The following is a 16992-nucleotide window of genomic DNA, read 5'->3' as shown; positions in this document are numbered from 1 at the left end:
TGCAGCTCCAAGTCCAGGATGTAAGCAGTGACATCATAAAGTCTTGCTATATCAACCCTATATCTGATATAATTTGGTTTGAGAACATTAAAAAGAGCACAGAATATTTCACCAAAATTGTCTGACCTTAATTAAACTGCCCCTGACATAATTCCATATAACAAAGATAAAAATCTATGTTGGTGACACTATACCAATGAATATTGAAGTAATTACTTTAGTAGGTTTATTAGGGTTATTAGGCCAAGCAAATAGCCATAAAAATGTGCACAGATTATCTGAGTCTAGATTTTGGGATTTATGGCAAACAGCTACTTTTGCTTTTATTCAATAAAATTCTTATTTTTTAAAGAAATTATACTATTGTAGACAAATAGTATGCTGGCATAGATAATACATTGTAACTTTGCTATGTGGTGTATAAACACAACAAATGGCTAAGAAACCCAAACCTTTGTCCGCAAATGAAATATTTTACATATTATTCAATACTAAGAGCTAATTCAAGGGCATATTCCTTGGAATGACTAGACTGATTCCCTCTACTGAAATAAATAGCATCATACACTGAATTCTGACTGACTGACCTTTCAATCAGAAAATCTTTTGATCTTATGTTCTATTGCACACCTTTTTCACTTTTAGGAATCTGATGGCTTAGCAGATGCTGAAGAGAGATGCGATCAGTTGATTAAGGCCAAAATTCAGCTGGAAGCTAAAATTAAGGAGCTGACTGAAAGGGCAGAAGATGAAGAGGAAATGAATGCTGAATTGACAGCCAAAAAGAGGAAACTTGAAGATGAATGCTCAGAGCTGAAGAAAGACATTGATGATCTTGAGCTAACACTGGCTAAAGTTGAAAAGGAAAAGCATGCCACAGAAAACAAGGTACTAAACCAAATCAACTGGTCAAACAGTCTAAATGTTTTATTGACATTGTATGGTGTGATGATATTTCACAATTACGTATTATCTTTCTGTTACTTCTAAAAGGTGAAAAATCTCACTGAGGAGATGGCAGTCTTGGATGAGAGCATTGCTAAACTGACCAAGGAGAAGAAAGCCCTCCAAGAGGCCCACCAACAGACCCTGGATGATCTGCAGGCAGAGGAGGACAAAGTGAATACTCTGACCAAGGCCAAGACAAAGCTGGAGCAGCAAGTGGATGATGTAAGCACAAGGAGAACACGGAGAAGCAGAGCTCAGAGGTGAAGGTAGTGTAATCATGGCAGGGTCTTCATAAACTCTTTCTCTTTAGCTTGAAGGGTCCCTGGAGCAAGAGAAGAAGCTTCGTATGGACCTTGAAAGAGCCAAGAGGAAGCTTGAAGGAGATCTGAAATTGGCCCAGGAATCCACAATGGATTTGGAAAATGATAAGCAACAGTTGGATGAGAAGCTTAAGAAGTGAGTAAAGTCTTCCAGGAACTGATCTTTTGAGGTCTTTATGCCAAACATTGTTCATAGATTCGGGAGTTAATACCTCATGTTTGTGATGTATAGGAAAGACTTTGAAATCAGCCAACTCCAAAGCAAAATTGAAGATGAACAGGTCTTGGGCTCCCAGCTTCAGAAGAAAATCAAGGAGTTGCAGGCAAGTTAATCTGACGCTGCCTCCCTTTTTACCTGGGGCAATTAATTCTCCTGGAACATGTTGTTGAGCAAATGTGCTAAATGTGGTTGTTCCTTTTTCTCTAGGCCCGTATTGAAGAACTGGAGGAAGAGATTGAGGCTGAGCGGGCATCTCGGGCCAAAGCAGAAAAGCAACGGTCTGATCTCTCCAGGGAACTTGAAGAGATTAGTGAGCGTCTGGAGGAAGCTGGTGGGGCAACCGCAGCCCAAATTGAGATGAACAAAAAACGTGAGGCAGAATTCCAGAAGATGCGTCGGGACCTTGAAGAGGCCACCCTGCAACATGAAGCTACTTCAGCTGCTCTCCGCAAGAAGCATGCAGACAGTACAGCTGAACTTGGGGAGCAAATTGATAACCTCCAACGTGTCAAACAGAAGCTGGAGAAGGAAAAGAGTGAGCTGAAGATGGAGATTGATGACCTTGCTAGCAATATGGAAACTGTGTCAAAAGCTAAGGTAAACATACCAGATGATACCTTGTTTTTTATTTCATAGATGAAGTGACACGAATGTTAAATACTGAAAGATATGTACAAACCAAATACAATACATAGTACAGTTGACAACATTCTGGATTCTAATAAGAATATCAAGTTCTAAATTGAAAATACTATTTAAGTGGTATATTTAAGATTTTAGATAGTTGTACTGCTGTCTGTCTCTCTCCATACCTTCTGATGGACATACCTATTCTATGAATATTTCTGTAAACAAATCAGTCCAGGCAATCTTGTTAATCTAGACACATTCATACAAATTGACTGTGTTCAGGTAACACAAATATTTAGGATCAGCTTACTATTTATTAGCGGTGATCATATTACTAGTATGGAGTCCCAGTGACACAATGGGTTAGAACCCTTGTGCCAGCATGACTGAAGACTGACAGTCTTGTGGATGAGCTCCCTCTGTCAGCTCCACTTCCCATGCAGGGCCATGAAAGAAGCCTCCCACAAGGATGGTAAAACATCAAAACATCTGGGCATCCCCTGAGCAATGTCCTTGCAGACGGCCAATTCTCTCACACCAGAAGTGACTTGCAGTTTCTCAAGTCACTCCTGACACACACACACACACACACAACCTTACTTGTGCACACTACATATTAGTACTGGAAGCAAGTAAAGAAATGTGTCACGGTTATTGTAGTCTCTGAGTGCTTTTTCTACTCTTTTGCAAATAAGCAAAGAAAAAAATAAGACAAGCTCAATCCTAGAACTGTTCTCTTTGTTGAGAGACAAACCAGAAAGGGGAAGGCACAGTATGCAGAAGACATAACAAACCACAGAGTACGGTGCCATGTTTGTTAGTTGCCTTTATTATGAATTGAATATTAGGATGGCACTAGTATGCTGCCCACTCATAACAAGTCAAAGTTCACATTGTGTGTCATCCAGATTCACCTACATCCCCACCCTGAAAGCTTTCTTCCTCTAACTCTAGAATGCAACTGCAGGAGAAAGAGATCAGGAACTGTCAATCTCAAACTATCATTACTGAAATATTTTCAGAGTAGCTAGATGTTGAAGCAGAAATACCATGAAGAGGCCAAATTTTAACTCCCAAAACGTTTGTGTGTATTTTAAAGTTAGTATCCTTCTGTAAGTTCAAAATAATTCCAGTATATTTAATATTCAACTCTTCATTTTGGACAATTCACCTGTAGGCAAATCTTGAGAAAATGTGCCGCACTTTAGAGGATCAGCTCAGTGAAATCAAAACAAAAGAAGAAGAGCATCAGCGCACTATTAATGACCTGACTGCTCAAAGAGCTCGTCTGCAGACAGAAACAGGTAAGATACTAAAACAAATCATGGTATAAATCATGGTATAAATCTTTAGCGGTCAGACAGATAATGCAGGAGCTCCTGCAGTTTTACCGGAGACGTCCAAACAACATCTCCTGAAAAACCAAATTAATTCAGGACAAAGCAGTAAAAACCCTGTTTTGTCCTGAATTAATTAGGTACTGGATTAGACCTGGGTCTTCCTGAAAGACCCAGGTGTAATCCAGTATGGGCTCTGTGGGGAACGTCCCCTCGGTAGTCCTGGGACTACCGAGGAGGCAGTCCGCACAGCCCCCGTGGGTTTGCTGAGCTGAATTGCTCCTCACCCACCCCCTTCTCTTGGCATGTCATTTCTATGCACCAGGAGGACCACAGCAGCATGTTAATGGTGGCCAGGTAAGTTATTTTATTTTTAAAAGGTTTTTAAAGGGTTTTTGGGGAAGGGGTTAGTGTGTCTGGATGTTTTCCCGGAAGGTTCTGGGAGGGCATCTAGACACCCACCACTGAAAGCATGGGTTTTGCAGCCTGGTGTGGGAACAGAAGGCCGCCCCTACTGGGGTTTCTTAATCCTGGGTCAGCACGGATTTCTTCTCTATGGGGATCTGGCCTCAGTTAAGCAGCACCCATGGGGATTGGTAGATGTGAGATAAATGTGATTGCTGGTTCCCTGTGTGTTACTATTAAAATAGGACTAACTAATACTATACCCCATACTATTTCAAACCATAAACCTCTGAGGATGCTTGCCATAGATGCAGGCGAAACGTCAGGAGAAATGCCTCTAGAACATGGCTCTATAGCCCGAAAAAACCCACTAGAACCTCATAAACTTTGTATTGCCTTCATATTAATATAGAAAAAAAGCAATTAAAATCAAATTAAGATGAATATAGACAAACTTAATGTAACAAATGTTATTGTATTATACACGTATTTTAATTTTTATTTGAAGTATTATTTCTTTGATTTTTTCTAGTTCCGCTTGCTTGAGTTCCAGTTACCTGAGAATGCACTGTACTTGTTACTTTGCCATTATTCAAATTAAGACTATTAACTATATTTGTATTATTTGATTAAATTAAGGACTTTTTTTCATTTTCCTGTCTTTTGGGTAAGGAAACCTGATCCTAAACTTATTTAGGCACAAACCCCATTTATTTAACCAGGAATTACTTTAACTAAGTGCATACTTTAAAAAGAAAGTGGAAATTTTGATTGTCATTTTGATTAACTCTATCTTCCTCAGGTGAATATTCACGTCAAGTAGAGGAAAAAGATTCATTGATTTCTCAGCTGACAAGAGGAAAACAAGCATTTACTCAGCAGATTGAGGAACTAAAGAGACAGCTTGAGGAAGAGATAAAGGTCAGGATTGAAACTTTTACATTTTAAAAATTATTATCTAAACAAATTATTACTTTTTGATGTGGTAAATATACTCTAGGAGGCTTTGAAAGAAACATGGCTTAAAAATCTATTATGATTGCTTTGAATCATAAAGTGACTATATAGATCAGGGGTCCCCAAACTAAGGCCCGGGGGCCGGATACGGCCCTCCAAGGTCATTTACCCGGCCCTCGCTCAGGGTCAACCTAAGTCTGAAACGACTTGAAAGCACACAACAACAACAACAACAACAACAACAACAATTCTATATCATCAGCCAAAAGCAGGTCCACACTTCCCATTGAAATACTAATACATTTATATTTGTTAAAATTGTTCTTCATTTTAATTATTGTATTGTTTTTAAGTGTTTTTGCACTACAAATAAGATGTGCAGTGTGCATAGGAATTTATTCATGTTATTTTCAAATTGAGGGACTGTGACCTGGCCCTCTGTTTAAAAAGTTTGAGGACCCCTGATATAGATGCTTTATTTCTCAGACTAAATGTTTCCAGTCCCTTCATCTTTATTGGAGAGCTCTAGAGAATTTTCTGTGTGATCTAGCTATGGCCCCCTGGACAATATTTTTCTTTTAGGCAAAAAAGGCATATAACTTACCAGTCTTAACAAGTTAAACCTAAATTGGGTATAGGATTACAAGATTACAGCCTAAGTATTGTTACTGTTAAAGACTTGGCTCCAACTCTGAAATTTGTTATGCAACTTGAGTTTCTTAGTCAACTGTTCCTTCACTTGTCCAGGCTAAGAATGCATTGGCCCATGGCTTGCAATCTGCTCGCCATGATTGTGACTTGCTCCGAGAGCAATATGAAGAGGAACAAGAAGCTAAGGCTGAGCTCCAACGTGCCATGTCCAAGGCAAACAGTGAAGTCGCCCAATGGAGGACCAAATATGAGACTGATGCCATTCAGCGCACTGAGGAACTTGAGGAAGCCAAGTATGTACAAAAGTGGTGAAAGAGAAAGGAGGGAGGGAGCTTGAAAAACTATACATGATAAAACATTGACATGAAAAAAGTTTCTGTATTTTGACAGAGAATACGTGAGGGGGTGGTAGTGGAGAACACTGTTAAAGTCAGTGAAGAAGAACAATTCATGTATTGATTTTGCCCTTTGTTTAGTGCAACACATAGATTTCTTTGCATTCTAATGTATTAACATAGAAGGGCTGATGATAATGTCTTGGAGAGAGCATGTTCCAAAACTTGCTCCAGTATCTACAAACTGTAAGTAATATTAGGTATCCATGATGAAGAATTGTTGTGAGTTCTCATTACAACTCACAGTGGATGACACTTGAACAGTTGTACACATCTGAATTCCTAATGAGTGTTATGATTTCATTCCACCAGGAAAAAGCTTGCCCAGCGTCTACAAGATGCCGAGGAACACGTAGAAGCTGTGAATTCCAAATGCGCTTCCCTTGAAAAGACAAAACAGAGGCTGCAAAATGAAGTGGAGGACCTGATGATTGATGTAGAAAGATCCAATGCAGCCTGTGCAGCTCTAGATAAGAAACAGAAGAACTTTGATAAGGTATTTTAGGCAACAACAACAATGATTAGTAATTGTTGCATAAAGGCCTCACAGCAAATAAATTAATTATTTGATGGATTACAGATTCTGGCAGATTGGAAACAGAAATTTGAGGAAACTCAGTCTGAATTAGAAGCTTCACAGAAGGAGTCTCGCTCACTCAGCACAGAGCTCTTTAAGATGAAGAATGCTTATGAGGAATCCTTGGATCACCTGGAAACTCTGAAGCGCGAGAACAAGAATCTTCAACGTAGGTCCAGCTACAAATTGAGTTCTCCTTATATACTTGAGAAGGAGGGATATCTGTATTTGCGTATACATAGTGAATGAGAGAAGGAGAGCAGGGTTCCTCAAGAAACTCTTGTTCTACCACTGCTGGAAATTTGACAGGGGAAACAGAAAAGGGAAAAGCAGGGAAAGAACTCCACCTACACAAGATTCCATAAAAAAGCAGATGTCCCAGATGCTTTACTGCCTTTCAGCACACTTTCTGCCCTTTTAGCAAAGTAGCTGGGAAGAGATACTTTTATCTGCTGCCCTGTGAGTTTTTTTCATTATCTCTGGGCTGGTCACATATGATTGCCAATGAAGTCTCTGTGCACTTGCCACCCATTTCCAAACAGCCACCCTACCATATGCTGCAATTGGTCAGGCAAAAGGAAAGCAGACATGCTTCTGGGACGTCTGCTTTTTACAGGGGTCTTGTGTGAATGGAGCTGCAGGACCTGCAATTCTTCCTACCTATTTTCATCAAATTTCTGAAAGTGGTCGAGCAAGAGCTCCTTGAGGACAAACGCTGTGTGACTAGTCCCCTTTCCCCAAAAGCAGAAGTGAGAAGCTGGTGGCAAAAAGTTTTGAGTTTTAAAGTGAAATACTTCAGAGAAGGGAAATGGAACATGTACTACTTTATTCTTAGACCTCAATCATTGGTTCAGAGCTGACCAAAGATGACAAGTTGCTTAAGACAGAGCAGCAAATGACAACTCTTCTACCCAGCCAATGTACATAATGTAATGCAGGCACTGTTCAGCCCACAAAGCCTCTGACAAGCCTAAATCTTGTTATTTTTTAAAAATAAAATAGCACTTGCCTTAAGAGGATGTTGAAGGGACACTAGAGAAACATAGTCCTTTGGTATCCGTCTGTAGGCAAGATAGAAGGGTCTCCACCTTTCTGTCTGTGAACAGAAACACAGAGAGAAAGGTGGAGATGAGAGACTATCTAATCCTGAGTGGGATAAATCATGCTAACCACCGATACATGGTAATATCATTCATATAAATGCTATTCACCTTTTTTATCTGTGTGATTCTAACAGAGGAGATATCTGACCTCACGGAACAGATTGCTGAAGCAGGAAAGGCTGTCCATGAATTGGAGAAAGTGAAGAAGCAGATTGAACAGGAGAAATCTGAAATACAGGCAGCTCTAGAAGAAGCTGAGGTAATCATGTAGTTATTTTTAGGGGGGGAAAGTATGCCACTGGATGGTCATTTTGTGGTATGTAATAAAACTGGCAACTAGAGACATGAATAGAATGAAATATGAAGATATTTGCTGGATTAGAAAAGAGATCTTTCTAGGCCAATAATCTTTTTCCCACTGGGAAGTCATAAATAGGGCATGAAGTCAAAATCCCGTTCTGGCTGTTACTCCATAGCATATATTAGTTGGAGGACTACTGATTCTAGCACCAGCAATTCAATTTGGCAGTTATGACAAGCACACATTCCTAGCCTTGTATTATAAGCATATCTTCTTCCATTTAATGCATGTCACTTCTTAGGAAATTCCAAACAGCAGAGCTGTGGAGAAGCACTTCCATGTATCTGTCTTGGATATTCTGCCAATTAATCCATTCAGAAACTTCAAACTTGTATTAGAAAGCAGACAAATTGTCTCTGTTCACAACTTCATATAAATGTCTTGTTATTTGGCTATTTGTCTCAGTAATTTTATTAACTATTTGGTTTTAAGGCCTCACTGGAACACGAGGAAGGTAAAATCCTCCGCATCCAATTGGAGCTCAACCAGGTAAAGGCTGATATTGATAGAAGAATTGCAGAGAAGGATGAAGAAATTGATCAGCTGAAGAGGAATCACCTGAGAGTAGTGGAGTCCATGCAGAGCACACTGGATGCTGAGATCAGGAGCAGAAATGATGCTCTGCGTCTTAAGAAGAAGATGGAGGGAGATCTGAACGAAATGGAAATCCAGTTGAGCCATGCCAACCGTCAAGCTGCTGAGGCACAGAAGAATTTCAGAAACACACAAGGAATTCTTAAGGTATTTTAATTGTTGTTGTTGTTGTTGTTGTTATCATTTACATGTCACTTTTTATCTCTTAAGAGAGACTCATATATATAGGCACATCTATAATGAGAAATTTGAGGTGATTCTTATGATCAAAGGAATTCTTCACAATATTTTCTCTGTTATCTTTTTTCAGGACACACAACTGCATTTGGATGATGCCCTCCGAGGTCAAGAGGATCTCAAAGAACAAGTGGCCATGATTGAGCGCAGAGCTAACCTGATGCAGGCTGAGATAGAGGAGCTCCGAGCAGCTTTGGAACAGACAGAGAGGGGCAGGAAAGTGGCTGAACAGGAGCTTCTGGATGCAAGTGAGCGTGTGCAACTCCTCCACACACAGGTAAGTTTTGTTATTGCAGATTAAGGACCTCATCACATTAAGGCTGGGATTCACCACACATTGTGATAAATTTGGCGAGGCCTGGCAGGAAGTGTGGGAAACCTATTATCCCGTGGCCCGCATCGCCTGTCTTTCCCCTCACCTCATCCCATGGAGGAAACATCACCACCCAGCTTTCCCTTCCCCATTGTTTCCTATGCAACTTGGGAAAGCTCCTGCAACATTTCACTTGAGGCATGGAACCCTGCTGGAAGTAGATTGATGCCATGTGATGGCAGCTAGTGGTCTGTCTCTCAAGTGAAGTGGAAGTGTCACAGGAAAAGCATTTTTGCTCATCTGATGAGGTCATAAGAGAATGGCAGCTGCCAAGTAGCATTTGAGGGATGGGAGAGCTATTTGGAGCTGCAGTCTTCATTGCAGGTTTAGGTGGGCAAATGTTCACATCTAAGTAGCTGCAACTATGTCTAACAATATTATCCATTAGCTTACAAAAGTCATGACCTTTTTTTCAAAATAGAATACCAGCTTGATTAACACCAAGAAGAAGTTGGAAACAGACATTGCCCAGATCCAGAGTGAAGTGGAAGAGACTATTCAGGAAGCCCGCAATGCAGAGGAGAAAGCCAAGAAGGCTATCACTGATGTGAGTTGGACAAAGTTCCTTTAGAAACTACAATCCTGTTTGCAGCCAGCATACATAGCTTCCTGACTTGGGATATTTTATGCTATTAATAGGCAGCCATGATGGCTGAGGAACTCAAGAAGGAGCAAGACACTAGTGCCCATCTGGAGAGGATGAAGAAGAACCTGGACCAGACTGTGAAGGATCTCCAGCATCGTCTGGATGAGGCAGAACAGCTAGCACTGAAGGGAGGAAAGAAGCAGTTGCAGAAACTGGAGCAGAGAGTGAGTCATCTGGTGTACACAACTTCTTACTGTTTGTGTTATTCAGGTTACAATAGAAGTGCTAATAATCCTTTTCTTTTTCTTTAGGTGCGTGAGTTGGAAGGTGAAGTAGAGAATGAGCAGAAGCGCAGTGCTGAGGCTATAAAGGGTGTTCGTAAATATGAGAGGAGAGTAAAGGAACTCACCTACCAGGTGAGGATAGGACATTTTATGACTTTAGGCAAATTCAAGTGTTTACGGATGAATTTGTAAAAGCAGTTTAATCCAACAAATTTACTCATATTGCTATTTACTATTATTTATTCAGTCTGAGGAAGATCGGAAGAATGTTTTGAGGCTTCAGGATCTGGTGGACAAACTGCAGTTGAAAGTGAAAGCATACAAGAGGCAATCTGAGGAGTCTGTAAGTATAATTCTGAATCTTACAGTCTGACATAGAAACATGAAGGCTGGTTTTACAGAGAATAAATCCTGAATTTGCGTCAATGCACAGTGGTCAGACATGTGCAAAATAAATAGAAACTGTAAATAGAAACTGCTGTGCATATCACAATATATAGATGTGTCTGCAATCGAACATGCACATGTGATTGCTGACTCAACAACTACGTTTCATAGGGTAGGAAAACTGCTTTTTAAGGCAAATTCTCCTTATCTGAACCAATATATGTGGTACTAACATAGCCATGGCTCGCTTTCAAATAACATTTAGGTCCAGATTTCAGTGGGAAAAAGTACTACGTTAGCAACTCTGAAACAGTCCAGTTCTTTGTAGTGTTTTAACAGAGTGACTCTAAAGAATAAGAACTATTCAGGAAATCAACTTTTCTTATACAAACATGTGTTTTTTCACAAAATGCTGTGGGTGTGCATCTTGCTTTTAAGAAATTTCTGTAATGGAGCAGTCACTATAATCTGTGCTATTTCCATTTTCTATTTTCAGCAGCAATATCCTGTTTTTTAAACAATCAATCTGACCATGAGCCAAAAGCAATCAAATCCATGATGTATTCAAAACAATTTTTTTAAATATTTTCCCTTAATTTTTTTAATATTTTGTCTTTTGGAACAATTCTCTTTTGTTAAAATGTGGATTCTAACTAAAGTTTTTAAAAAACTTACTCTGTAATTAATATGAGAAGTCTGAGCGGGTTGGACACAATTGTGCTCATTTTTGAGAAAGATGCACTTCCCACCTGGCTGGGAAGTCCTCTGCATATAATCGAAATATCTATAATCTAAAATGGGAAAAGGACTGATTTTGGAGTGTATAATGGGTTATGGGAAGGAACACCCTTATGGATTCCTGATATCTGCACACACACGCACCTTTGTCACACATGTACATCCAGAAACAGAATTTCTAAAAGTTTGCATGAGAGCTATTTAAGGGAGCAAAAAATCCAAACTTGTTCTTTCATATATTCTAAAATTTATCCAGCAACTTTAACATGAAAGTGAATCATCTTTTTTAACTGGCACAGAGCATCCCAAGCAATTCACAGAAGGATTTCAAGGAATAGTCAAAGCAAAAGGAAAGCACAAATATTTACATTTGATTTTGAGAGTTCAGGAGAGGAAATAAAAGAGGGAACTTATACTATTTTTGTCCTTGAGATACTTAAAAAGTAATGGTGTGGTATTCAGGCAGTAGTGCTTGCTCACATAACCCAGTAAATTGGATCAAGAAGTCTTAACAGCAACCACGTTTGTGTTTTCCCTGGAATTTGAGTGAGATGCTTCGAATGGACACTCATATAGAATTCTATTCCAATTCTGGAAACAATTTGAAAGAAAAGACAAAGATGAAGTTTTGTTTACATTTGCTCATGCTGCCTAAAAAATAATACATACTATTTAATTGCCAATTTGCCAGCATACAGATTTTCTTCCTTCCATTTTCAGGAGGAACTATCCAATGTGAATCTTTCTAAGTTCCGCAAGATTCAGCATGAGCTGGAACAGGCTGAGGAACGGGCTGATATTGCGGAGTCCCAAGTGAACAAACTCAGGGTAAAGAGCCGAGAAGTGCATAAGAAAGTTGTTGTAAGTGAAGAATAAGGCATCCTAGAAGATCCACAGTGACTGAAGAAAAGCACAAAATGTGAAATTCTTTGTCACTTCCTCTGTATTGTTTCCCTTCAGTTTCTAGAAAATAAAGTCTGTAGATTCCTTGGCAAACAAAAAAGATGCCTTTGTGTTTTACTTGAATATATTATTCGTAACTTTAAAAATGCACATGTTTAATTATGTTCCTTATGTATTACATTCCTAACACAAACAAGGATTGGTGAGAAAACTTCTGTTGAGAAACGTTTTCTCCATGATAACTCTTCCTGGAGTGAATTTTCTTTCCAGCACGTAGATTTCACTCACTTCCTGTCGTCTCACCCCCGTTCTTAATTATGATTCTTTTGTAAGTCAGATGTTTGTAACTTGGGGACTGCCTGTATAAATACAGAATTTAGCATCAGTAGTTTCTTTAACACAACTGGTGCTAGTTCCTGAAGGCGATTAAATGCCATATGGTGATTTTGAGATACAGCTAAAGACTTTTATAATTCAATTCAACTAAACTAAAGCTCTAATTCTAAAAAGATCAGTTCAATCAAAGGCAAAAGCTCAAATTTAAGCATTGAAAGGATAAAGGATATTTATTTTCAAATATATAGCCAACTATAAAAATCAATAAGGATCTCAAAAGTCTTGTATCCGGATTACTATAATGACTGAAAATAGCAGGAGTCAGCATTTATTTCTCCCTAGATAACCTCCAGGCACTGTCTTTGGCTTGCTGGAGTAACAAAGATATCAGAATACACTGTCACATTCCAACAACATTTTAATAAAACAATAGTCTGAAAGCATGTAGTTGGCTTAGCTTCTCATATCTGCAATGGGAAAGGTTGCCAGCATGCATGAGACACCAGACATTCACACATGCCATTGGGTAACTTTAGCTAAGTATTTTGAATAAAATTTACTTGTGAATTTTCCGATCCTTGAGACACTGAGACACTCAAACAAGAACAAAATCAACTGCCACAATCTATTCCCATTTCAAGATTTTTTTTGGTGGGAAAAATATACAAAAGACAATTTGGGGACAGAAAAAGTTAAATTTTTGCACAATTGAAAATTTCCCAAATTAGTCACAAAATGAAAAATTATGCTTGAAAATGCATAAAAATTATTCTAGTCTTAGCCAGCACAGAGGGAAATAGTGCAATGATTCATTCTTGTGTGTAAGAATTAAATAAATCCCTATACTATTAAATAAATCCCTATACTATTTCTCAGTTTCAATTATGCCCTACTACTCTTGGAGTATGAAGATTATATAATGTTATCCTAACACATACGGAATAAGAAAACATATGCCATTTGCTCCACGTGCATCAAGAAACAGTAAACTCTTTTGGGTAAGAGGCAAGGAAAGGTCTAAACATCAGATTTTGTTACAGTTGGCTGCTTTGCTCAACTCAGCTTGTGTGTTGGGTAAGGAATATTATTCACTGCTAGGAGTAAACACTAATGAACAATTGCTGTTTTTCCGAGGGGAAGCAGATGGAGTATGCATTGAAAGCTAGCAGGGTGCTGGCAATCACAGGCTATATTACCAAACTACCAGAATATCACTCTGTTGTTAGACCAAACAGATACGTTGAGAAGCTGATGCTGAAATACTAACTCACACAGCTGAATTTCTGATCCTCTGCTCCTAAAGCCTCAGAATGCTAAGCACTTCTGCAACTTAGGTTTGTGCCAAGCATGTGATTTAACCTCCTAAAGTTTCCCTAAGGTCTCATCACTCACGCTCACATTTAGAGCTGCTGCTCACAGATAGTATGATGGTTTTCAGACTTACTTTAGAGATGAAAACCCTCTGTTGGAAAGCTTGTTGAAACAATAGTCCTCTGTTTAAATGCACCTGTGGTGTCAGGGGTGGAGAGTTTCCACAAATTTATTATTTATTATTTATTACCTGCATTTCTATACCGCTTTTCTCACCCCTGGGGGGCTCAAAGCGGTTTACAAAGTGGTTTACAACATAATAAATGGCAAATTCAATGCCTCACATATATACAAAAAAATCACATATCCAAATCAATAACATATAACTGTATAAAATAACCTTTAAAACTAAAAACATCAAGCATAGACATAAGCATGAAACCTATTATTGCTACAATTAATAATGTAGCAATGTACAATGTAGCAATTAACAATTAACATCCCCTAACTTGGGAGGACTACACAAGATTCTATTTTAATTTGAATGACCCCTTTCACTATTTTGAGGATACTGTCAAAATTTCATCAGGCCCCTCCACATGTGTTTCACACCAGATAGTAGCAGCTAGCTCAGGCATGGGCAAACTTCGGCCCTCCAGCTAGTTTGGATTTCAACTCCCAGAAATCCCAGCCAGCTTACCAACTGTTAGCAATTGTGGGAGTTGAATTCCAAAACACCTGGAGGGATGAAGCTTGCCCATACCTGAGCTAGCTGCTCCCACATCAGCTGGAAAGTGAATCTCTGGGTTTTACTGGAGCCATCTGAGGTGCTGAACCTACTTGGAGAACAGGGTTGGACAGTTTCATTTTACAGCAGGGGTTCTCAAACATTTTCAGTCACGGAGGCCTTTTTGAAGCAAAAGTTTCTTGTAGAGCCCCAATAAATGTCTATATATTATACATTATATATAATGTATATATATCAAGCATGGGCAAACTTTTGGACATAGGGGCTGCACTGAATTTTAAAATTTGACAGACAAGCTGGGTCGGTGGCAGATAGATGGAGAGTATTTGTATGAACTAATTGGAAAAAAAAACATGAAAAAATTAACCAACATAAAGAAGGTGAGCGGGGGAGGAAGGGCCTAGGTGGCAAGGAAAAGAGTCTGGGCAATTAGGGAGGTGGGAGAGAGAGAGTCTGTGCCCTAGGAGGATGCGGCTGTTTAGGCAGCTCCAAACTTTAACTTCCCTGCATTTCTCAGGAGGAGGAGGGGAAAAGAGGAGGAGACGGGAAGCAGCATGGCACTGTGGAGCCCCTGACTATCACTCATGGAGCCTCAAGGGCTCAATGAAGCACATTTTGAGAACCCCTGCTTTATAATATGTCCAAAATCCAGAGGACGTTCACCACCACTTGTACATGGAAGTCACCAATAACAGCTATATTTCTTTCATTTTGCTTGTGCAGATGTTTGAGAATTTCATTTCACTTTACCACATTTATTATAGGAGATGAAAATAACTTGAGGTGTACAAAATTTGGATATGTGAGAAAAAGTAACTGACAGTTTTGCTCCATCTCTGGGTGTCACCTGGACAGCACACTGAATAGACTATATGGTCATAGCTTTCACACTATATTCAGAGGTGCTGTAATTAGATTTAAATAAAAGTAATTGTTTCTAAGGATGCATCTGTACATGTCCTTTTAAATGGAAATCAGTGTCACTTTTATATTATAGGAAGGGGGTGTATAAGGCAATAATGTAGGAGAGGCATTCTGAGTTTGTGTATACAATGGCAGGGGGAAACATGCATGACAGTGTCATGCAAACTCAGTGGGCAACTTCCTGTTTGATTGAGGTTGGCCCCTACTATTTCCAAAGCCAAAGAAAAGGCTTCAGCACCAATATGGTGCTTCTACATGGGGAGGGGGTGCTCTCTAGTTTCCAGTGTTATTTCCTCTATCTCCTAATAAAGCTAGTCCAATACATATTACTCTGTACACCAGCACTTTTGTTTTGGGAAAGAGGAAAATGGAGAGGGGGCACATAGCTTCTGTGATGCTATTCACAAGACCACAGATTTGCAGACTTACTATAAATTACAGTATTTTATATTGGAGAAGCTAAGATATTGGAATGTTAACAGTTATTTGATTGTTAGCATTTGGTAATTTTTAAAACCTTTATGTGGTGGTTGGCATGCAAGAATCTGAAAAGACACAGCAAAAAAACAAACAAACATCCAGTGGTGTCAATTTGTAATAATAATAATCTTTATTTATATCCCGTCCCCCTCTCCAAATAGGACTTGGGGCAGCTTACAAAAAATAAGTAACAGTACAAAACAAAAACAAAAATAGAATAAACACATGAACATCAAAAACAAAGCAAACTAAGAACTAAAAATAATAATATAATAAAATACATAATTTAAAATTTTGCTGGATTATATTGTAATTAATTTTTAACGATTAATAGCTAGACTACTTTATAGATCAGTTTTCTAATGTTGCCTGAGTGACAGACACCAACCCGTCTGCCATATTCAGATTTTAATATTAATTTGAAATACAAATTTGAGTGGTCAATTCATATTTAAAATGATAGTGCATAATTGAACAGCGAAACTGTTAAGCAGATTTTAAATAGTTACAAATATTAGCTCTACTTTACATTCACCAGCCTTTTCCTTTGCACAATATAATTGACATCCATTCTATTACAGTAAGTATATACAAATTTCTTGAATGATTGGTTAGCTTTCCATTGCTCCCATAATAATAAGTCTCTACATTTCTCTTCTGTAATTCTGACAGTGTAAGAAACTTTTCAGTATGTATCTCCTAGTCTTTTCCACATGCTTTCACAGCATTTTATACCCACTGATCTCAAACACTAGAGCAGTGATCCTACAATCTGTCATTAAATTAACTGCTCTAGACTCTATTAACTTCTTACATTCATAACTTTCATCGTCTCCTCTTTTCTCATTTCCCAAGATCCTTTATCTGCGAACTGTGTGTATGTATGTGTGTGTGACCTGTTGACTTATGGCAACTTCATGAATTTCACAGGATTTCTTAGGCAAGGATTGATCAGAGGCGATTGTGTCAGTTCATTCCTCTGAAACATCGTCTATTGCACCTGGTATTTGTTGACAGTGTCCCATCCAAGTACTATCCAGGGTTAACTCTGCTGAGCCTCCCAGATCAGGCAAAATCTAGTGCCTTTAGTTTAGAATATTCCTAGGATATCTCAATCAGTGTTGAAGTGCTCTTCTAACTTCTTGCTTCTAAAGATTTCTCTTACAAAGTACAGGAAAAGTTTTCTC

General features: G+C 38.8%; 1 protein-coding gene across 2 annotated transcripts in view; it reads left to right on the top strand.

The window, feature by feature from the left end:
- Positions 1-12106, top strand: part of LOC132765547 (myosin-1B) — a 33874-nt gene extending 21768 nt beyond the window's left edge. For both annotated transcript variants that reach the window (XM_067463810.1, XM_067463809.1), the window contains exons 23-40: positions 646-888; positions 994-1170; positions 1259-1404; positions 1501-1591; positions 1696-2085; positions 3296-3422; positions 4663-4781; positions 5565-5761; positions 6176-6359; positions 6444-6609; positions 7678-7802; positions 8337-8645; positions 8809-9012; positions 9530-9655; positions 9748-9918; positions 10006-10110; positions 10226-10321; positions 11824-12106. In XM_067463810.1, the coding sequence (XP_067319911.1) occupies positions 646-888; positions 994-1170; positions 1259-1404; positions 1501-1591; positions 1696-2085; positions 3296-3422; positions 4663-4781; positions 5565-5761; positions 6176-6359; positions 6444-6609; positions 7678-7802; positions 8337-8645; positions 8809-9012; positions 9530-9655; positions 9748-9918; positions 10006-10110; positions 10226-10321; positions 11824-11979 (3132 nt within the window). In that variant the 3' untranslated portion in view covers positions 11980-12106. The remainder of the gene's footprint in view (positions 1-645; positions 889-993; positions 1171-1258; positions 1405-1500; positions 1592-1695; positions 2086-3295; positions 3423-4662; positions 4782-5564; positions 5762-6175; positions 6360-6443; positions 6610-7677; positions 7803-8336; positions 8646-8808; positions 9013-9529; positions 9656-9747; positions 9919-10005; positions 10111-10225; positions 10322-11823) is intronic.
- Positions 12107-16992: the final 4886 nt, after the last annotated feature.

Source organism: Anolis sagrei, chromosome 2, assembly GCF_037176765.1.
Source record: "Anolis sagrei isolate rAnoSag1 chromosome 2, rAnoSag1.mat, whole genome shotgun sequence".
In the NCBI taxonomy this organism is placed as follows: domain Eukaryota; kingdom Metazoa; phylum Chordata; class Lepidosauria; order Squamata; family Dactyloidae; genus Anolis; species Anolis sagrei.
The sequence above is the reverse complement of the archived record's forward strand: the minus strand, read 5'-3'. Positions and strand labels throughout refer to the sequence as shown.